The following is a 22,889-nucleotide window of genomic DNA, read 5'->3' as shown; positions in this document are numbered from 1 at the left end:
GATTTCTTTTCTCCAACTTTGCCCCTCTTTTTGCCGTTTTGCGGTCTCGCTACATGGATCCTTTACCGACAACTTGGTCGTGCCCATTTGCAGGGTCTTTTAAGGAAAATTCGCCCTCGATGAGATAGCAGTGGGTCGCTCGAAAGTAGGTTAGGAAAAGGGTGCCCATAATAAGGTGAGGCGTTTGTGATGGGTCAGTCACGTACGGGCACTACCGGACCGCGGAGTCGCGTAGTGGCTCCAGAGAGGAAGCATCTGTCATTCTGTGAAAAGACGATATTACCCTTTATCATCTCCTTAATGACAACCTCGTCCCCTACCAGCGCCTTGTCGCCGAAGGAAAGCAAGGGAGCGGTAACCATATTCCGTCACTTTTGGCATTTCCTCTTTCACTCGGGAGTCAAAAGCGGCGGTCCGAAAGCGAAAGGCAGAATAACATTTTCTTTAAAAAAAAAAAAAAAGAAAAAGCGAAAGGCCCACTCCGTACCAAAACCGGTCTATCACGTGCAATTAGGGCGGTGACCTGATACAAGACAGAGGTGGAAATTTTCATCATCATTAGATTTAGGTATCTCTTGGGTCTCCAAGTAAATCTCTTCTTTTGTTCGGCTTTTGGAATGACGAGGAGTTGCAGTGCCTTTTCAACGAAGTTTCATCTCGCCTGTTTGTCGAATTAGATTACGTGAGCTCAAGAAACGAGAAATAATAATAATAATAATAATAAAATTCGTGTCAGAATAAGGTTGAGCCGGCTTAATTATTTGTGACAGCCCTAATTACTCCTATCTTCAAAGAGATCTTGTTAAAAATAAAAGAAAATTAAAAAAAAAGGGGGGGGGGGGGGGCTACTGACTGAGATCACAGTGCACAGAAGTCGAAACAAAGCACACGAGTTTCGCCAATCTGTGCTCATCTTAGAGGTTAGCATCGATCTCTCACGCAGTCGTACAGTATACTTGATACTTCCTTCCGTAGTGGCGTCGCCTTTCCCCCGTGCCCCTCTTTTATATTCCCGTTGCCATCACTAAGAAAAGAACATTTTAATTCCTTCCGCCTTACGTTTTCTTCTTACTTCCGCCTTTGAAAAATTTAAAGTGCACTTTTCTTTTCTTTTTTTTAATTTTGGGAGAGAAAGCAAAGAGAAAGCAAAAGGATTTGGATTCTATGAGAACATCTCCACCAAGAGCTCTGTGTACTCCCAATGCTTTAATTAATATAATATATATAATATTTTAAATTATTTAATAAGTTTTTAATATTATTATTTTTAATAAAAAATATATTACAAATATTTTTACAATAATATTAATACTTATAGATTTTGAAAATAATTTTAAATTACTATTTTTTAATTAAACGTATCAAAATTATATTATATAAAATAAAAATAAAATTTATAATAACTTAAAAATAATTGAATATTGGACTCATTTTACCTTTTGGACAGTATTTAAAAAAAAATAATTAGTATGACTAATTATATATTTAATTTAACTAATTAAATTATTTAGTAAATGATACATAGGAATAATACATTTTTAGATTAAATTTTTGTAGGATAAAACAGAAAATTTAAAAAGTTAAATAATATTAAAGCTAGGATCCAAATTTATCGTTAATAGGCTCCAAATTTAATGTTTTGGAGCCCAATTGGATATGCTTTGGGTACTGATCATTAGTTGAGTTTAAGAGGGAAGCCTAACAACAAGAAAAAAGAAAATTAAGATTGGAATAAAATTGGGACTTATTATAGGATGAGTAACTTTTATCATAATTTTTTATTAGGTGTTTGGTTGCAGAAAAATAAATGATAAGTGATGAGATATAAATAATAGATAAGATGGTATTCCATAGTTATTAGCAGAAGGTATTTCACAGTTAAATTCATATAACATAGACGGAGATTTGTTTTTCTCCACCTTAGCTGAAGGAAGGAAAAGAAGACAATTTTTTTTAATAATTATTATAAAATATATGGATGTCTGACGTACTTAATGAAACTAATAAATAAATGTACAATTCTCTTGATATATATAAAGAAATTAAAAATGAATCACGTTACAATAATATTAGCTTCTAGCAACACTTCTAAATACCCATAAAAATACCCAAAACTATCATCCTTTTATTTTCAGTACAGTACTGTAGTCATGCATATAGCCACAATAGCAAAATGTAACTATTTAGTATTATTTTAGTGATATTAAAAAAGAGTCATTACTTGTCTTTATATTTTTTGAATAAAAAATGCACTAAATTTGTCTCGGAGGAGAAGGGGTTAAACAGCGGAATGAGAAAAAAAAGAAGGATGAAAGAAGAGTTGAGAGAAAGATCGCTCCCCTCATTTAGTCACTCTAACTAGTAGAGAAGAGGAAACAAAAGGAGCAACCAAAATCCTAACAGAGCTAGGGCCCGTGTCCGAAAAGTTTAGGGATCCATTATGCACTTAGTAGACATATATATTTGACAGATATACCAAATCAATTAGAACAAATTAAACCAGGGCTACTATATATTTGAAATCAGGCCAGCCCATTCATGTCCTTACGGGCCAGAAGACAACTTGGGCCAATTAATTGATTGGCATAGTAGATTGAGATAACCATTAAAAGTATCTGGGAGGTATCAATCTCTATCTTCTAATCACAAGTTAATTACAACAGAATCGTCTTTGAATGTAAAAAGTTGCAGTCAAATTACCCTTGCCCCACACCAATCGCAAAGAATCCAAAATCCATGGACTGGATATAAATAAGAAGAACCCTTATAGGATGGTAGGACCCTGTTACTATCCAAATGCAACGTAGATTCTCCCACCCCCTTCTCCATCTCAACATCTCTACCTTTATTCTCCCTTTACCCAACCCTTTTTATTTCCCCTCAAGCCTTTCTTCCCTTCACAAGACCCCTCATTCCTTGCAAATATGCCATCCTATGCTCTATTCGCCTTGTTATCTTTCTTATCCTTTATCTTTCTCTCATCCTCTCAAAGGACTTGCCCAAGATGTGGCAAAATGGAAGTGCCCTATCCACTGAGCACCAACCGAGAGTGCGGAGACCCGAATTATGCACTCTTTTGCGACCGCTTCAAGCAAGAGCTATACCTTCCTACTCTTAACGCAAGCTCGTACCTTATCCTTAGCATCCAAGCTCCATCGCGGCGCATGGTGGTGCGGCCGCCGCCGTGGCTGCGTGGGACTTGTGCGACCCAAGACATGCCCAAGAGCGAAGGCTTGTGGCTCAACCAATCTCTCCCTTTCAATATAACCTCGTCCAACACCGTCTTCCTCTTCGGTTGCTCGCCGCGCCTTCTGATATCGCCGCTGAACTGCACGGCGACCAGCCTCTGCCACCGGTACCTCGACGAGTTAGCCCGAGTCGACCCGGGAGAGGAGGTGCAATGTGCGAGTGGCCCTGGGCCATGTTGCACGTTTGTTGCAGGTGGCATGCCGTCTGCTTATAAGATTAGGCTTCATTACTCCGGTTGCCGCGCTTTTAGGAGCGTTATCAGTTTGGATCCTCAGAAGCCACCGAGTGAGTGGCAAGAAGGGCTAGAGATCCAATGGAGCCCTCCCCAAGAGCCACTTTGTACAACCCTAGCGGATTGCCCTAAAACCTCCACTTGCACTTCCAGTAAGCATTGCCTATGCAACAGTGGGTACTACTGGGATCCTACTGCTATCGCTTGCTTAAGGAATATTAATAGCAAAAACTCACGTCCTTCCTATAAAATGCTTGCTCTAAAGGTAGTTCTTGGGGTATTAGGATCATTCGCACTTATAACTACGATCATCATCTATATAATTCGTAAAAATAGTGGACTCTCACCCCGATCCAAGAAGACTCTGAAGGGCGACGGCGTCGGCGGCGGTGGCGGTCGGCCGACGATGACGACGTTCACTTGGAAGGAGTTGCGGAAGGCGACGGACGGCTTCTCCAAGGAGAGGATCTTGGGGAGTGGAGGGTTTGGAGAGGTATACAAGGGAGTGCTCAAAGATGGAACTCAAGTTGCAATCAAATGTGCCAAGGTTGGTAACCCGAAGAGTACGCAGCTGGTGCTTAACGAGGTGGGGATACTCTCTCTCGTCAACCACAAGAACCTTGTGAGGCTTTTGGGCTGTTGTGTTGAAGCACCTCAGCCACTTTTGATATACGAGTACGTATCAAATGGCACTCTTTATGAGCACTTGCACATGAGATCAGGTGACTCCATCTTGGATTGGAGCACAAGGCTAAAGATTGCTCTACAAGCAGCTGAGGCCTTGGAATACTTGCACTCCTCGGTCCACATTCCGATCTACCATCGGGATGTCAAGTCCACCAACATCTTACTTGATGAAGAGCTCAATGCCAAGGTCTCAGACTTCGGGCTATCAAGGCTGGCTCAGCCCGGTCTCAGCCACGTATCGACGTGCGCGCAGGGCACGCTTGGCTACCTCGATCCGGAGTACTACCGGAGCTACCAGCTCACGGAGAAGAGCGACGTGTACAGCTTCGGAGTCGTCTTGCTGGAGCTGATCACGTCGAAGAAGGTCGTGGATTTCTCGAGGGAGGCCGACGACGTGAACTTGGCGGAGCTGGCGAAGCGGAGGGCTAAAGATGGTGCAGCGATGGAGGTAGTAGATATGACACTGTTGTCTGGCGACGATTGTAGTAGTGAGAGGGTGTTGAAGAGTGTTGAGCTCTTCTTGGAGCTTGCTGTTGATTGTTTGAGGGATAAGAAGGAGGAGAGGCCTAGCATGAAGGAAGTAGTTGATAGTTTGCAGTATATTTCAGGAACACTAGTTGTAGGAATAAATGATTTAAGTTAAGTTTTATGAGAGTATCACCATGGTGTGACATGCATTGATCATCAATGCTGAATGCTTTAAATTCCCTTCTTAATTACTTCATCTTGGTAATTGAGCAAGCATTATATATATCTACTATGCATTTGTACCTACTTAAGAAAAGAATTATTAGTTAAGTCTCTAGATTACACATAGATTTGAGTTTGTTTTTATGCTACCATTACTAGAAGCGAAGCGAAGCAGAGGGTAATGTTCCACTTACAAAAGAACGAAGAAAAGAAAGAGTAATTTAGCTCTCCAGTTAAGTTGGGAGGCAAAATATTTTGATTAAATCCTTTTGGTGGCAATCTCTTTCAACAGACAGCCCACAAAGCGAATGGCTGCTGTCTGTGCTGAAAGAGTAGTAAGTAAAAGAGATTAGAATCAGATTCTTCCTCAGGAAAAGACACTTTACATTGAGAAAGTTATCAGTCCTTAAGGAAATGCCACAAATCCCATCTTTTCTTTCAGTTTTAAAAAGAAATTTGTAAGCTAAGGATTATGGATTTAGATTCATATGAGTACTGGCTCATTCATTGAGAAAGTAATTGGTCATGGCCAGCTTTTATTCAACAGTGTAGTTTTTTAATAGCACATACCTACTGCTCCGATTAGATTCTACAGTCTTATGTACTCTTTCCAAATACAATCGAAGTAGTCGAATGTATATAATTTTAATGATATGCTTGCACAAATTATCTGCGTGCATGGGGTTCATGATAGAGATTAAAAACTATCCATATCAGAACTTGTTGAATAGAAACGTCACGAGAGATTTATTTTCTTTATTTACAATTTTTATTTTTGATATGAAAACAGCTTCATTTTGGTGATCGATGAGAGTGCGCAGCCCAATTGGGCAATGGGTAGCAATTAAGGGCACAGATGTCGAAGCACATAAAATCACATTAATATCTCACTGCACGTCCAGCTAGATGACCAGTGCTTGCTTCAATAAATGCCTCCCAGAAGGATCAAATCACACTTGACTTTTTCTTTGCGTGTATAGACTCTCCTTATTTACTTGTACAGCTGAATGCACTCCAAAGTTTATATTTATATCAGTATCCTTTTAAAAACTTATTATTTTTTGGATGGAAAGTATTTGATAAGTGAAATAACAAGAATGACTTTATATTTGAAAGCAATGTATATTTGAAAATGACTTTCACGAATTGTTCTTATACTTTTCTCTTTTTTTTGCTTTCAAGAATTCTGTTAATTAGGAAGAATTCATTACCATGGCTCTTTGATTTAAGTTGCCTATATTAAGTAGCAGTATAAATAAAATAAAGTATTAAACCCGTGAGGAAAAAAAATTAGAAGATCAAACTATACCTGAAAAAAAAGGGGAAAAAAAATCTAGGATAGACTTAGCATGCAGCATGACAAAATAAAGAAATCAAACTGAATCCAAATAAAGTCAACTAATCCTTCTTATACTTCACTTGTAACTGAAAAAGGGCAAACGATGATGACAAGAGGTTGATAAGAAGAGTTATACCGTCATTATCATTTCTGGCAGTGGATGGGCTAAAAGCTCCCCAAAAGGAGTGACAAACTACCTCCTTCAATCAATTTTTGTAGATAAATCTAAATGAATTCAAGTGACTCAATGATAGACTCTAGTTTTGATGGCAACTTATTTTTAAAAAAAAATGTATTTTGCTTATAGAGATAGGACTAGAGTTTCAGATGCAAATCCTGCTCTAAATTATATATACATTAGATATTTATTATTGGATCTATATATATTATTTTTAATGACTAAAAACATTCTAAGATAACTTTAGTCTTTTGAAAATAAAGAAATAAAATCCCTCTGATCTCAATATAAAGTTTTGATAACTTGCTCAGAGGTTATTTTATATCTATAATTAAGTTGACTCATCTATATGAGTATTGCCTATTAAGAAAACTAAGTAAGAATATTTTTGAGATATTAAAAAATAAAATAGTAAAATAGAATGATAACTGTCAATACAGTATGGTCTAAATAATAATATAAATAAAATATATGGTATGTTTGATTAATTTCCCTCTATTTTAATTGGATGTTTGTTAGAGCCAGCAACTATACTCCATAGTCCAAAGTCCATACCCCAGAGTATCTCACCTCACCACTTATTGCACTTTAACTACTCTCTTTTTCCCTACCATCTCTCTCTCTCTTTGCATTCACTTCTCCTACCCCTTCTTAAATTCTCATTACACTCACCAGTCTCCCACCACCATCACACAACTCTACATCCCCAAATTCTCTCTCTCTGTCTCACACACTCTCTTCTTTCTAGCAGCATCTTCTCCTTTGTGTGTCTACCTAGAATGGCTGCAACCATGAGTATGATCTTTGTGCTTATAACCCAAGTTATGGTTGCCATGGTTGGTTTCTCTTATGGGCAAGGTCTAGTCCCCGGAGTCATGATCTTTGGCGACTCCGTCGTCGATACCGGCAACAACAACAACCTCTACACCTTGGTCAAGGCCAACTTCCCTCCTTATGGCAGGGACTTCAGCAACCATAACCCTACAGGAAGGTTCTGCAATGGCAAATTAGCCACTGACTTCACTGGTATATTATATATCACTCTTTTACTTAGCTAATGTAACTTAGGAATAGCCTCACCTTTTTGTTTGCTACATGGCATGCAGTTGAGAACTTGGGTTTCACTTCATATCCACCAGCCTACCTCACCCAAGAGGCACAAGGGAAAAAGCTACTGCACGGTGCTAACTTTGCCTCTGCCTCCTCTGGCTACTTGGATAGGACAGCAAACTTATATGTGATTTTCTCATTTCCTCCCCTTGAGCTTTTATGTTACTAGTATGGAGGTTGGATAGGTAGTATATATGGGACTAATAATGGATTTTTTTTATTAAAAAAATTCTTTCTCTGGAATACAGCAAGCAGTTCCACTGACCCAACAGCTGCAGTACTACAAGGAGTACCAATCCAAGGTGGTGGGGATCGCCGGAAAAGCTAAGGCGGCGGCGCTCTTCGGTGGCTCGATCTACATTTTGAGTGCAGGGAGCAGTGACTATGTGCAGAACTACTACATCAATCCTCTTCTCAATGGAGCCTATACGCCTGAGCAGTTCAGTGACTTGCTTGTTCATTCCTTCAACTCTTTTGTTGAGGTGTCTCCTCTACACTTGGTTGTTAAATTTGATCATCCTTCTTTATATTCGTATGAGATTAAAGAATTTCTTTCGTATGAAAAACTGCATCTCTCCTTGAAGAGAAAAGATATAGGTAGGAAAAATGAGTTAAATATTTTATTCATAAAGGCCGTGTGGTCCAACCTTCTCTCATTACTTCTCCATAGATTTCACATGAAAGGCGACAGACATCCTTGGATGAATTTAATGCAATGGACTATAGGAAAGTGAATAGAATCTGATCGAGTTCCATCTACTTCTTAGATTTAGGCGGGTATCATTAATGCAACATAGTAATGTGTCTCACTTGCGTTGCTAAAAGCATTAACTTCTCAACACATTTGATCAGAATCTATACAGTCTTGGAGCAAGAAGGATTGGGGTTACATCACTTCCTCCTATGGGCTGCCTTCCAGCAGCCATCACACTCTTCGGCGGCGGCAGCAACGACTGCGTCGCCCGCCTCAACAACGACGCGGTCGCCTTCAACAACAAGATCAACGCTGCCTCCAATGCCATCAAGAAGAAACATTCCAATCTGAAGCTCGTCGTCTTCGACATCTACAACCCTCTCCTCGACCTCGTCAAAAATCCGGCGAAAAGCGGTACTTACCACTTCTTCATATATATATATATATATCAAATCTTGATACGCTTAGCTAATAGTGATGCTATTTGATGACTTGTTGTTGTTGTTGTTCATGTGATTAAAAGGGTTTTTTGAGTCAAGGAGGGCTTGCTGTGGGACAGGAACAATCGAGACGTCTCTCCTCTGCAATACAGGGGCTCCAGGGACATGCACTAATGCCACAGGCTACGTTTTCTGGGACAGCTTCCACCCATCCGAGGCTGCCAACAAAGTGTTGTCTGATGCTCTCCTTATCCAAGGAATTGATCTCATCTCCTAATCAAACATTTGCATGCACAAAACCTCTTTATTATTATTTTTTATCTACCTAGCTATCAAGATGTCATTGATGAGAGACAATGTGCTTGTGTACTTTATTATCCAGTGGTTTGGATAGCATTAGAATGCTTAGGAGGGTTTGGTATTTGGTGTTTGATAGTGCTTTGCTTAATTAACTGAGATTTTGAGGAAGATGTGAGTTTGATGCAGAATCTTGCTGCTAGAAAGGTAATAAACCATGGTTCTCTTGCTTATGAGTTTAGCTGTATCTTCGTTTTAGTGCTAACTAGTTGGAAAGCTACAAAAGCTATTGAGCAATGAAAGACATTAGTTAAAAGTTTGTTGAAATGATCTCCCAAAGGAAAAATGTAGGCGTTTCTACTAAATTGAATATTATCTTATCTCTTTTAACTACTTCCTCCTGTATCTTTGAAATTTCTTAAGCACAAATTTGGCATCAGAAGATTAAATTTGTTCAGAGAGAGAGAGAGAGAGAGGTGAGCAAAGCCAAAACTCTTGTTCATTCTTGTCTAAAATTAAACTATCATAATTGAACTTTTATTTGTATCAATTGTCTTCATATGGTTTATTAATAAGAAATTGTTAACCTTTTCATCGAAGCTTAATAAAGGGTATAATAAATTACAAGTATTCTATTTTAACCTCGCAGAGTATCATCTACAAATATATTATGACTCGCCTTATGAATGGTTATTTTGAACGTATTTGCGTTTACATTGGACCGCAGTGCATCAAAGAAATAACAAATATGTACAATTCTTGTTTCTTTAGCCTTTTGTCAATCATCTCTCTAACTTGATTCACACATCTCTACAAGGTGTTGCAGATATTTACAGGGCAACAGTAAGCAACTCTCAGAGAAACTTCTAATATATCTTCAAGAAAGTTCAAATCCGGCGTTTGAACTGATAGCATAAAGTAGCTTGTTTCTCAGAGTACTTGAACGCTTGTATGTTGGCAGCTGGTATGATAGCAGGGATAACAAAATTTTTGCAGCATGCAAATGAAAGATTAGCTTTTCAACAGGGATATAAGGTATAGAACTACTAATAAACTAAATGGGGGAAGCAATAGCAAGTGAAATGACAACACCGAATAGCTATGCTTACTTTCAGAGTGTTGTAGCATGTGGAAGCAGATGGAAGACGATCGACATCCTGACCGCCAATTGTGGCCCAAAGAGGTAGATCACAAGGAACCTAAATCAATATACGGTACATAAATTTCATGGGGGGGGGGGGGGGGGGGGGGGGGGGGTGGGGGGGGGAATAAACCATTGTCACCAAAAATATTTACTGCTCGAATGTACTTGCTGATTAATACCAAACACCGATCTATAGTTAGATACACATAATTACATTAAGTTTGTAAACTAGTTTACAGATGTTGAAACTAGAAATTAATCCAATCAAACATATCTGACCTACCCACTAAGAAAAATGTCACCAACAATGACATGCAAGAGTTATAAAATGTGAACAAAGTAGCACAGACCTCGATATTGTAACGTCAGGTTGAAAGCCAGAAACCCTCCAAAGAAACAGATAATACCATATTCAAGTTAAAGACTGGGTGAAATTAAAAGAAGTGCTTCTTAAAGAGTATCCAAATTAAGAATGAAAATATAATAAGGGAAAAAATGAAGAAAACAGAAGGCTGCATTAACATGAAACAAACAAGAACACAAACAATAACAGAAATTACCCACAAACAAGATTAATGCGTAGTATAATCTTAATTGCAGTAAATGTTAAGACAGGCTTCCATCGAATCCCATAAATACTACATAAGAACCAGCTAATCTCTTTATCACTTCCAATCTTTGGGTTGTCATGAATCAAAGAAGCATCTTTAAGCATCATAAAAGAAAAAAAAAATGGTAAAAGTTATGAATAAAGGCAGAAAGTTCAACCATATATCAGAACTTTTAGAAGGCTTCCAAGAGATCAAACCTTATGAATTGTGAAAGGTGGTTGCAAGTACTTGAATCCAAGTAAAGGAGCTCGAGAACAGCTTGTGACAAATTTAAGTAGCATGCATTTTTCAGTTGGTTTAAACCCTTTAACAACCTGCAGGTTCAATATATACACTCTTAGATGACATCCATTAAATCTTCACCTGAGGTAGAACTACATTACCATGAGAAAATAATGAACTCTAAGCATAACCGATGCTCTACAGCATACAATATCTTAAATCTGTATAGAAATTTGATTGGGTTATTAATGACTATATTAGCATTGGCATTGTTAACCAGGAAAAAGCACTAGTGTGTTCCATAGTTTGTTTACAGCACAAAGTATGACAAAAACAATAACATAGATATTTGCAAACAGGTCTACAGTGTTGACTAATTTATGCCAACTACGTGAATCTTTTCCACCTTCACCGGTATGTAGGTTCATGATTATTTATTAATTTAAGGATTTAATGGTTTTCTTTCACTACATCACCACTCATTTTCTTCTTTTCCTCTCTGTTTGTCTGCCTTGCCCTTTCTGGACACATCAAATTTGAAGTAAACACTCCTTAATGGTGCACTAAATGGGTTTAATCAACCATCTGCAAAGTTTGAAATCATTAACCATCTCAAAATAGTATATCTTTTTAGCCTAAGTTGTTCCACAGCACATGATGTTACTTGATATTGTGTTTTCCTAGCAGCACTATTCGTCCATTTTAAGTTTTTAATACACATCTAAATGATCAACCACACATTTCATCAAATATAATATGCCTATAGCATGTTTAGTATACTATGTTACTCAGTCTCACACCACATTACTTTTCCCAGATTACCCACGCCAACACAAAAGGACACCGATAAAGGCATGGCATTTGGCTGTGTAATTACAAAATTTCCATGGGATCAGGTCAGCCTCGAGGTGGCACGACCACAAGGGCACAAAATACTAGTAGCATTATCCATGTAAAAGAAAGTTACACTTACAGTGGACCCATGAGACACCAAAGACATATCACAAATTCAACTATATCCTGTTGTAATTTAAGTGCAACTCTCAATCATCTTTGAAAATTTATAGCTCAATTCTTTTTCAAAAAAATTCCAAGGCATCACATCACATCACATCACCTCTTTGTACATTTATATCCAATACTGTTCTTGAAGTAGGTGTAGGTAAAGATATGTCGTCAAGCAATAACCAGTATGAGGCATCTCATCACGTCTTTGATTATATGTTACATGTTTATTGCATACTTTCCTTGAACTGGGTTAGACAGTAATATGTCAAGTATGTTGCCAACAGTATACCTGTATTCTGAACTTGCAAGTTAAAATATACATAATAGTTTATTAGATATATAATAAATACATAAGCTTATTAGCAAAATATAAACTTGGGGTAAATGCAAATCACCCCACAAGGTTAGGCCCAAAATCAAGGTGTCCCTTGAATTTTGACTTGTTGTGCTTAACCTCCCTGAGTTCAAACTAGTAAGTGATTATTAACAACCCATGACAAAAATGTTGGAAAACACCAAAGCAAGGTTCTAAAAATCGGTATCGGGATCGGGATCGGCCGTCCGAAAAAACGATACATATCGGTTGTATCGGCCGTATCGGCCGTATCGACCGCCTGTATCGGATCGGACTATTTTAATTAAATAAAATTCTAAATATTATTAAAAATGTTAGAGAAATTTTTAAAAATTTAGAAAAAATTATAAGAAAATAAGAAATAATAATTACTCACATATAAAGCCTAAAAAGTAAAAATCTCTTTTTCTCCCTCTCTTCTTTTCTATTCCTCTAATTGTTAGTCTAAAGTATTCATTCTCTCCCACATTCTTTTTTTTATCTTTTTCTCTCTCTTTCTCACCTTTTTTTTTAATCTTTTCCTCTCCCTTACTCTCTCTTCCTTTTTTCCTCTCTCTCATACCCTTTTTTTAATCTTTCCCTCCCTCACTCTCTCTTCCATTTTCTCTCTCTCTCTCATACCCTCTTTTTTTTTAATCTTTCCTCTCTCTCACTCTCTCTTGCTTTTTCCCTCTCTCTCTCTCTCTCCCTTATTCTCCCTCTCTCTCTAGCTTCAGCTGTTGCTGTCAGCAGCAGTTGTCAGCAGCAGTTGTCAGCAGCCGTTGTCCTTGCACCAAAGTACCATTGTCTTCTTTGAAGGTTCTTTAATAGTGAAAGGATGTTTATGTCATTATATTTAATTGTTCAACGAAAAATATTCACTTCCATTAAATAGATGGAAATTCTAATAGCTGCTTACAGTTGGGAGTTGGGACCTTAGGGGATTAAGTGCAAAAATATAAAATTCAGGGAAGTATCTTGATTTTGGGTCTAAGCCCCCATTAGAATTATAGTTTAGTTGCATTTAACCCTATAAACCTTTATACGTAAATATATGGATATACCAATGCCGCATGCCTGTTATGTTCCTAAAATTAATTTAATAGTTCTTCTGAGGCAAATCACATACCAAAATTCCAAATTGATGATCCATATTGTTCATTACAAATTACATAACCAATAAATAAATTGCACACTAAAATTCAAGTTTCTTTAATAGATCTAAACCAAAAATGAAGGAAAACAAATTCTTCAACTAACCATTCATCTAGTAGTCGGTTGATAAAGAGGGGAAAACATATATAGGAAGTTAGGAACAAGCAATCTATCTATTTCCTAAGCACCTTGACCTCCCTCTATATGAGAGAGACAGAGAAAAAATATTAAAAAGAAAATGTGAAAGATGATAATCTCCATAGAAGAAAAATGATAGCAATAAGAATTTGCTACCTCCCAAAAGAGTTTAACTGTCCGGCTGGACTCAGAATAACCACCAGTATACTTTGTATTGCTTCGCAGATCATCAATGTTAATATCATTCCTTCCACCTGAAAGCAACTGCACAGGACAATTATGGATAAAAAAAGTTAAAAAGTCATAACTTCACAATAAATAGAATCAAGAGGTGCACCTATTAGATCTAGTAGTAAATCCATCTCCAACTGACATCAATTTCAAAAGCACGTAAAGTTCAATCTGCTTGTGCTAAGTAGATGGAAGCTGCTTCATCATGACAAAGAAGAAACTAAATGAAATTATTTGTACATTAATTTAGCAATATTAAGAGACTATCAATTTCAAAAGGGACATGATAATATCAAATTTATGTTAGCAAGAAGAAACATTTTGATCTTCTAATACAACTCACAACTATCAGCACATTAATTTAGGGGGACAAGGCACCATACTCTTGCAAAACTAAGAGCCTATGAAACACAGACACTTCATATAGTATGCCGTGTCCGTGTCCGACACTCGTCGGACACTCATTGGACATGTGTCGGATACTTCTACGACATATCTCATATTTAAAAAATTATAGAATAAATTCGGACACTCTTTAGACACTTTTAGACACTCTTGAGAAACGTTTTGGACATAAGATTTATCATATATTATAAAAATTGATAACATAAATTATCGATTTTAGGAAATTCCTGCATATGCTATAGAAATATAATGCAACAATCACAAGTTAGTACATACAAAAAAATTAATATTAATGCAAATTATTGTAAAATCACAGATTCGCCTATGCCATCCACTGTAGTTAAGTAATGATAGTTAGTTATTTATTCTCAGGTAGTTAGATATTTATTTTTTATAATATAGAATTTTATTATCACGTATTAGCATTATCATTTTTGGCTTTGTAATATTGTATACATTTTGTTTTTCTCTCATGAATAATTTATGCATGCTTGTGTATGTATACTATAAGTTTAGAAAAATATTTCTTTAAACGTATCGATAATACATATAATGCTTTTATTTATTTATTTTGCCGTGTCCTAAACGTATCATGTCCTATTTTTTTAAGATTTGTCGTATCCCCGTGTCCGTATCGTGTCGTATCCGTGTCCCATATCCGTGTTTGTGCTTCTTAGAGTAAGAGCTAAACTTTGATTTCCAAGTAAAGAAAAAATATGAGCAAACACTATCATCATAGACAACTGCTTCAAGCCAGACTTTCTAATTATGATCATCATCAAATCCAAAATGTCATTCTCCTTGAAGAAATTGTTCTGCTTCCAAATGACATTAATATCCTTTTCAATTTGGTACACAAAATAATTATGACAAGTGTAAATATACCATAAAATAATTCTTATAGTCCATAGATGAGATGTTGGAGGAAACTATTACTGCATATAAAAAGTTAACTATAAAAAAAGAAAACTAGCATGGCCATATTAGTCAAACATTGAGCATAATGTTTTTTCCCCAAATGATCAGATTTAATAGTATGTGAGACATCAAATGGGCCATTTAGAAATAGCTAAAAGCCTAAAAGGATTACCTAAAGTTCCTGTAAGTTGGAAAAATGCAAAAAGAACATCAGAAAAATTAAATGAATTTTTTAAACAAAATGTTAAATATATACTTTCATACTGCTGACTTTGTTTTAATTTTATTAACTCTGAAGAGTCTGAACAAATAATCTCGTGTCAACAAGCAATATGGTCAGTCTCAGCATCGGATAATTCAGCTTTGTGCTACATTTATCAGTCTTACTCTTTCCCACAATACAATTATGTTTTCTAACCACCTCTTATTGCTTTTTTAAAAACCAATATCTCACTTAAAAATGTGGAAGTGAATTTACGTTCAAATGTATTAAAGAAGAATTAGCGAAGAAGGCGTTGTCCAAGCTTTCAAGGAACTACATAGGTGGAAATGCAGAGATATTAACAAAAACATATTGGCAGGAAATTTCTATCTTCTATGTAACTTCAAACAGTATCAGCAGACACGATAATAACTTACACAACTTTCATTCACTTTCAGAAAAGGACTCCATTACGAGTCCTAATCCCAAGAATTATGTCACATCATAGGAAAGGATTACCTGATTGAATTCATTTGCATTAAATAAGCTCAACCAAGATGGTGAAATAAGATCACTCAATCCTCTGTAAAATGCATTTGCAAATGGGAGTATCTGAAAAGTAATATTGTAGGATGATAAAGAATTGTGTTAGAGATATACAAGTAATTGTATGCACGGTTAAATTGAGCACGTGTCATACCCGGCGATTGAGCTTGTAGTCTGCCATTGCATGAACATACTGCAGCTTATTTTCATTTGTAACAGACACATTCTTACCACCAGGTTTAAGCTCAGTGACAACCCGTTTACCACATAGTTCTTCAGTCACAGTAAAGTCTAAAGAAAGCTCCACGACATCACCATCAAAATGCTGTTTGATGCCAAAGTAATATCAAACTTAGATAAGCAGGGAGATACAACATCAAGACTATAAAAGTCAGATCCAATTTTACTGGAAGGAAATGCAACTTAAAGTGACAGCCAGAAAAGATAAACTAATCTAAAATTTTTACTAAACAACATAAACAGAAAAACATACTTTTTATATTTGCATCATGTAATCTACAAATAATTAATCTTGTTTTGCTGCCTTAGTAGCACAACTTTACCAGTGCATGGTAGAACAGTCAATATATACCATTCATCAATAGAAGAGTACAACCTATTCCAAAGTCCAAACTGACTTTCCATCAGTCTGAAAATCTAATTGACAACAACAAAAGTTTTATTAGTCCCAACTATTTGGTATTGTATATATGAATATTTTTTCCTCCATTCAGCTTTGTTTACTGTAGGAATCTTTGACAAAGTTGTTAACACTGATTGCTGAAAGAAGAGAACACTAATGAAGAAAAGAGCTGAACGACTTGAGCGAAAATGGCTTAGAACAAACTCAGATTATGCGAAAATAAAGATTTATATTGTCATCCATGAAGCTGGACAAACCCTGTTAACCTTCCCAACCAATCAACTTTGATCCAGATAATAACATGAATAGCTGTTATAGACATTGTAGATGAACAATTTTGTAGACATTTTGGACTATAATTATAACAGTTTAGTTCCATTGACATCATGGTAGGTGTGAACTCTATATCACACCTTTGCTTATCGTAAGAATCCATTCTCTTTACAGAGACCTTGCTTGCATGCCTATGCATGGGAACATGTGCGTCTGTGTGTATAAGCTAAAATACTAATGAGTTTTGAGCTTTGAAGCTTTGATTCTCTCAAAATAAAAAATATAGATAGGAGTCAAGGACACTTGCTTTGAAGTATGAGCCTTTAAAATATGTTATAGCATATGAAAGGTCCAGAGAATAAAAATCATGAACTTAAGTTCTACACTATGCATTAACTACATATGTTTAAGAAGATGCAAATTATCAGAGCATATTAAACTAAATGAATAATTTTTTATCATCAAGCAAGCAAACTCCTTCTATGAACAATTGAAAATCTGGGGAGCCCTTGATACCTAAATAAATGAGCTCCAAAAGCATGATTTTTGTACATGGTTAACTGCATGGATCTTCAATATGAAAGTCCGAAAGTTGACTTTAATTAAGAGTTTAAGGTATAAAGACTCAAGGAAACATCTTAGCTAACACACATTATATATGTGCATATGTACTAGATTATTCTTCTGAGTTACAAATCAGGAAAGCCAGCAGAAAAAAAAAAAATTCTGAGAAACATGCCTAAAGAGATGTAAGCAACAATTGTTGTAGCACACATCAAATATGAGACATGCATGAGAAATCAACACATAGCAGACAAGATGGCAAAGTCATAACTTACAAGAGACACCAAGCTACAACATGTACATTACCTTGAGATACATAAGATTCCTGTAGAGTTCAGAATCAACTGTAGATAATTCATCAAGGAAACTGTAACGACCTAGCAGCTTTTGCACAAATACCAGTGAAAAAGAATAGTCCAGTAAAATCCCTTCATAAAGAGCTTTCCCAACAACTCGACCAAGAAATTCCATCATTTCCATACCGTTCTTTAAAAGTTTAGCAGACAAGTTAGGAATTAAGTTGCTATCGGATGTGGATGTCTGTGAGAATAACCCGTATCTGTTGCCATGAAAAGGTAATCAGATATATCAAACCAGTTATATATAATAATCTGTATCTGTTGCTATCTAGTGTGGAGCTTCTTGGGAGAAAGAAACCATAGTGCAGGTGGAAACTGAACCTAGACTTACTCGGGGTTGAGGACAGCACTAGCCAAATCCGTCAAGAACTCCTTTGATAGACCCCCATAATCCAGACCAGCTTCAGGAAGACCACATTCACTAATAAATGAAATATGAATGGATGACTTCAGCCTTGACCCAAGAAAGTTCAACTGTGTATATCCATCTTCAACAATGTGATCTCGACGAACAACTACCTCAATTGATCCTTGACCATGTCCAGTCACATCACCAACTACTCTTCTAGAGACTTTGTCTAACTTCACAAATTCTCTAAAAATCTGAACTCTGAAAAAGAGCTAGAACAATGGGTAAACTGTTTCTATGGTACGCTTAAGCAAAAGTTGAAAAGTACAACCAAAGAAATGAGACAGAATATTGATATGATCTTAAGCCTATTGCAAATTAATTGGTTTTTCATTTTGGTAAGTAACAGAAGAATTTATGTTATTTATCAAGCAAAATGTCTTCACAACTTACAAAGAGCAGACAAGGAGCAGATAGTGCACTAGTTTCATATAGAAAAAAGAACAGTATTTTGTAAAAGTCAACATCTCTTGATGTATAGATTGCAGTACCTTTCCTCAAATGGATATACATGTGGTACAGTTGTAAGGAGAGATCTTGTGATTGGAATGGTTGAAGCATCACCACACTGCACATTGGTAAATGCAGCTTCATGGGTTCTGGCAGCAGTTGCAATTGGAACACGACCTCTTCTAGCAGGTGCTAGCCACAAAGAAGAGGGGCAAAACCTGTGCCTGCAGTCCCTTTCGTACAGAAGATGAAGGCATCTTACTGCTAAATCCATAAGAGGCTGATTGCTTTGTCCACTATTGTGGATAAAAGAATTGTATACAAAAGTGTTAAGCACAGAGGCAATTTTCCGCTGCTGTGTTAGGGTAAACGGAACCTGTACAAGAAAAGAAAATAAACAACAGAACAGTCAATATCTATTGAAGAAAAAACAGCACAAGTCAATTAACATCATTATACCTGCTTCTCATAGAACTCTATGTCATCTAGAACCAACAACAGGTGTCCATACGTAGCACAAAACAGATGCAACATGTATAACAAGTCCTTCGAGATGCCTTGAGCTCCTTGTCTCACAGCTTCAACATCCCATAAATCATATGCTTCCTTGTTGACCTCACCAGGAGTTAGAGTGTGATCACCTGAATTAGTATCAACAATATCTGTTGACTTTCCAGTAATTTTCTGTAGCACATTCACCCACTTGTTTCCTGTATCCTTCATGTTCCTTCTTTGCCTTGAGTCACGCATTTCTTCACCATAATTCCCAGAAGCAGCATAATGTTTGATTTGAAGTGTGGTGTGGTCACATCCATCATAGATGGAAGTTTCTAATGTTTCCCATAGCTCCACAAGGAATCCAGGAGTGAATGAGAGTACATTAAGAATAGGCAATGACCCAACAAAAGGGTTCAAGAGAGAAAAGATTCTAAGCATGTAATAGTAAAAGTGTATTATATTTAGTAGCTTTAAGTTCCCAAAGTGCTCGAAGAACTGATCTGGACCATGAGTACCTTCTCTCAGATTAGAAATATTCTGTTCTGCCAGGGTCATAAGCTTTCTTAGGTGCCACTGCTGATGCACAGGTTTAAGAAGGTCAATGAATGATGACTTCATATTACTTAAGTTATCTGACTCAACCTCTTCTGAAAAAGAATCATCCGTTCCTGATGACTTATTATTATCCTTTCCAATCAGTCCTTTAGTGTTCTCAAGAAGGCCTAGAAAGTTCTGAGAAATGCAATTAATAACATTTAAATATAACTGACAATCTAAACCTTGGATGAAGGACCCAGAAATGGCCGAGCTATCATCATACTCAGTTGCCAAGTTAATAATATTTGCAAGTGCCCAACCAGAGAAAGGAATGGCCTTAGCTCCAGAACCAGACTTTTCTGACTTCTCTAACCTTAATATTTCCTCAAAGATTTTAGTCTTGGAAATCTGCCATCACCTGCCACAGTTTGATCAGTTCCAGGGCCACAAAAACTTAAGCATGGAAGAGGGAAATATTAGTTTTATGAGCTATGCAGTGGCATAAAACTACAGAGAAACTGGAACGTTGTAAGAGTGAAATTGGAGCACCATTATAATATCACTCTAACACTGTCACCGGTATCTCCATAGTTTACATAGGACTACAAAAAAAAAGATCAGAATGAGCATATTAAAGACTAAAGTGTCAAATATAAACTAGGGGAACATGTGCTAACCTAAGAAGTACTCCAGCTGGTAATGTGACTAAGAAAACTAAAAGCAAAACTATCACAAAAGTTTGATATTTCAGGCTAATTTTAAAGTATAAAGTAGTATGAAGTATGAAAGGAATTGTAGAATAAGCATTTCAATTCAGATATCCAAAAGTTCCACTGACTCTTCTATGATAAAGAAAAGTTAAAACTCATGTATGTCATAATAGTGGTTCTTACCAGGAAAACATTAAGAGATGATAGCAGTGCAGACTTGTGCTTAAGAGCAGGTAACAACAGAGACGGTAGACATCTACAGAGGAATGGAATTGTCATTATAAATAGAGAGAATTCTTCAGAAGCCTCATCTAGATTGAAAGAATCGGCATTGTTTATATCTGACTTCTTGGAATGAAAGGGCCGCAATGCTAAAGTTACTGCACTTGCAGTAATCAAGAATTGATTGTCTGTTGGTGCAATATTATTCTTCAATGAGGAAAAGTAAGCACCAAGATTAATGATGTATCTCCTAATACAGCTGTATGTACTACTTTTCCTTGTACTCATAAATTTAATCAACCTCTTCACAGAGACATCTGCAACTCTAGTATCATCACTTTTTAAGCTCTTCCACCCTTTTAAATCAGTCAAAGATATAACCAAGCGCATTGCAAGAGCAGTTAGTGCAATCATGTTTTCACCCTCAGGAGAGGAATAATCACACTCGGCAAGAATAAATGAACACAGTGAAACCATCTTTTGTGCTTGATAGAGCCAAGCAGATTTTTCCTCCAGTGTACCCACAGCCAAAGAACAGAAGTTTTTGTCCATATCTATGATTTGAAATGAATAAAGTATCAGGAAAAATCCATATATATTAAGAATACAGAATTATAAAATAGGAGCAAGATAAAAAGGGGTTTCCTGTAAGCATTCAACTTTCATTATTAAAAGCTAATTCATTCCAAGTGAAATTTAGTGACAGTTTGGTCATTTAGTCATTTCAAGGCTTGCCTGAGTAAAGATAATAGCATTTCTCCATAGTTACTCTTTCTCTTATAACCATCTTTCACTTGATAAACACACTACCTGACAAGGCAAGCACAAGGTTTGTATCATCGGGAGTACATACACAAAAAGTATTATTGTAGTCGGCCCTGTAGCATCCCATCATTCTTTGCTATGTGGTCCCATTTTGTACAAACCAGACTCAAGATATATGGAAATCATAAGAAAAGATGTGATATATTCACTATGATAATGCATAGTTATCAGAGTTCTGCAGCTCAGAGTATTACTGTACTAAGCTAGTTAGAAATGCAGCATAAGGAAATTGTGCATGGATTTGATAAGTTCAACCATAAAAATGAGAAGGGTAAGAAAAAAAAAAGGAAAGAAAACATACCAGATGAGTTTATGCTGTTAAGGAGAATTGTGAAACATGCTGACATATATTTCACATCCTTGAGTTGCTTTTTTTGATATTTTAATGATTGAGTAGAAAAGAAAAGAAATGGCCTTAGCAAGTTGTTCGAAATCCATCTGTTTGTCATAGAATAGTTGTACTGATCAACTAATGATTCCCATTCTTCTTGGAGCTGCTTTGAGATCTTTTTCATATCATAATACCTCCTCCAGATCCGCTAAAAGACAAAAAAGAGGAAAAAGGTTATACATTAGAAGAACAGAACAAGAATCTTGATCATATGAGATCTCTGAAACAACATGTATTTGTAAAAAGAACTATATGGAGAATCATTTAATAAATGGAAATTAATCGGATACCATAGTAGCATTAGACATAATAAAATGACATCCATTATATGACATCCTGATGCAACAAGGCCATTCTAATCTTTCTGTATGCCTGCTAGGGTATGCTGTAATAAGACAAAAGGAAGATACTTTTCCAAGAAGCAAAGTTCTCATGTTACACATCTAATGAACACTCATCTGAAACCCGCATTTTAATTTCAATCTCATCTTATTAACCCTAATACATTTGCTTCTAGATATCATTTAATTACCATCAAGATCCTTTAAAATTTTCACTAGACCTATCCGTCCAGCACATAACACTCACTAATATTATTTTCTCTCCAATTCTTTATCCCAGAGATGCCTGCAATTCTATTACAGTATCCACCAAAAGGTCACTTCCGAGGACCTTTCTGATCGCCGATTTAGGCCTCTTTTTCTCAAATTAGCACATTTTCCATTCACAAATTTACAACTGTCGGTTCGATCTTCAGAAGAATTGCAATATGATATCCAAAGAGAAGAACTTGACAAATATAAGAGAAGATAGAGATTGAAGAAGGGGGAGATTGCCTGGATGAATAAGGCGGCGGCGTTGGCGCGGCGTAGGTAACTGCGGAGCTCGCGCTCCTGAGAGACCTTCTCGAGGAGGGCATCCCTGGAGATCTCTTTAGCGCTTGCGCCCCTCAAAGATACCTGTGACCCAAAAATAAATTAAGAAGATGAGATCAAGCAACGATAAAGATATTTGAGAAGAGAGAGGAACGAAAGAACAAACCGGTCGCTGATTTGGGGGAGCAGACATGAAGGGATTGGACTGCCAAGATCCAGTCGTCCTTGCCGGTGGAGGAAGAGACGAAGACGATGAAATTTCTCTCTCCTGATGTCTCTCCGGAGAAGTTTTATATTTAGAAT

At 36.6% G+C, this 22,889-nt stretch overlaps 3 protein-coding genes across 4 annotated transcripts; 2 read left to right on the top strand and 1 right to left on the bottom strand.

The window, feature by feature from the left end:
* Positions 1-2,917: 2,917 nt before the first annotated feature.
* Positions 2,918-4,871, top strand: LOC140763528 (wall-associated receptor kinase-like 20). Its single transcript, XM_073101750.1, has one exon. The coding sequence runs from the start codon at positions 2,925-2,927 to the stop codon at positions 4,809-4,811; it is 1,887 nt and encodes a 628-aa protein (XP_072957851.1). The 5' UTR covers positions 2,918-2,924; the 3' UTR covers positions 4,812-4,871.
* A 2,163-nt stretch (positions 4,872-7,034) lies between these two features.
* On the top strand, positions 7,035-9,087 carry LOC140763316 (GDSL esterase/lipase At5g03810-like). Its single transcript, XM_073101444.1, has 5 exons — positions 7,035-7,401; positions 7,482-7,612; positions 7,734-7,967; positions 8,338-8,593; positions 8,703-9,087. The coding sequence occupies exons 1-5, from the start codon at positions 7,155-7,157 to the stop codon at positions 8,894-8,896; spliced, it is 1,062 nt and encodes a 353-aa protein (XP_072957545.1). The 5' UTR covers positions 7,035-7,154; the 3' UTR covers positions 8,897-9,087.
* A 443-nt stretch (positions 9,088-9,530) lies between these two features.
* Positions 9,531-22,883, bottom strand: LOC140762355 (E3 ubiquitin-protein ligase UPL7). 2 transcript variants are annotated; one of them, XM_073100097.1, is made up of 14 exons: positions 22,753-22,883; positions 22,548-22,670; positions 21,622-21,859; positions 20,457-21,049; positions 18,988-19,971; positions 18,570-18,904; positions 18,001-18,279; positions 17,617-17,869; positions 15,985-16,155; positions 15,804-15,896; positions 13,685-13,792; positions 10,869-10,985; positions 10,026-10,115; positions 9,531-9,877 (listed from the first exon to the last, which is right to left on the bottom strand). In XM_073100097.1, exons 1-14 carry the CDS (start codon positions 22,777-22,779, stop codon positions 9,794-9,796), a joined length of 3,495 nt encoding a protein of 1,164 aa, XP_072956198.1. In that variant the 5' UTR covers positions 22,780-22,883; the 3' UTR covers positions 9,531-9,793. The 2 variants fall into 2 exon arrangements, 1 of the variants encoding a protein (XP_072956198.1); XR_012104720.1 differs by lacking the exons at positions 9,531-9,877; positions 10,026-10,115; positions 10,869-10,985 and adding an exon at positions 13,866-13,954.
* Between the last annotated feature and the right edge of the window lie 6 nt (positions 22,884-22,889).

Source organism: Typha angustifolia, chromosome 7, assembly GCF_048772165.1.
Source record: "Typha angustifolia cultivar Huaian chromosome 7, ASM4877216v1, whole genome shotgun sequence".
NCBI classification, from domain to species: domain Eukaryota; kingdom Viridiplantae; phylum Streptophyta; class Magnoliopsida; order Poales; family Typhaceae; genus Typha; species Typha angustifolia.
This window is presented reverse-complemented; position numbering and strand designations above follow the sequence as displayed.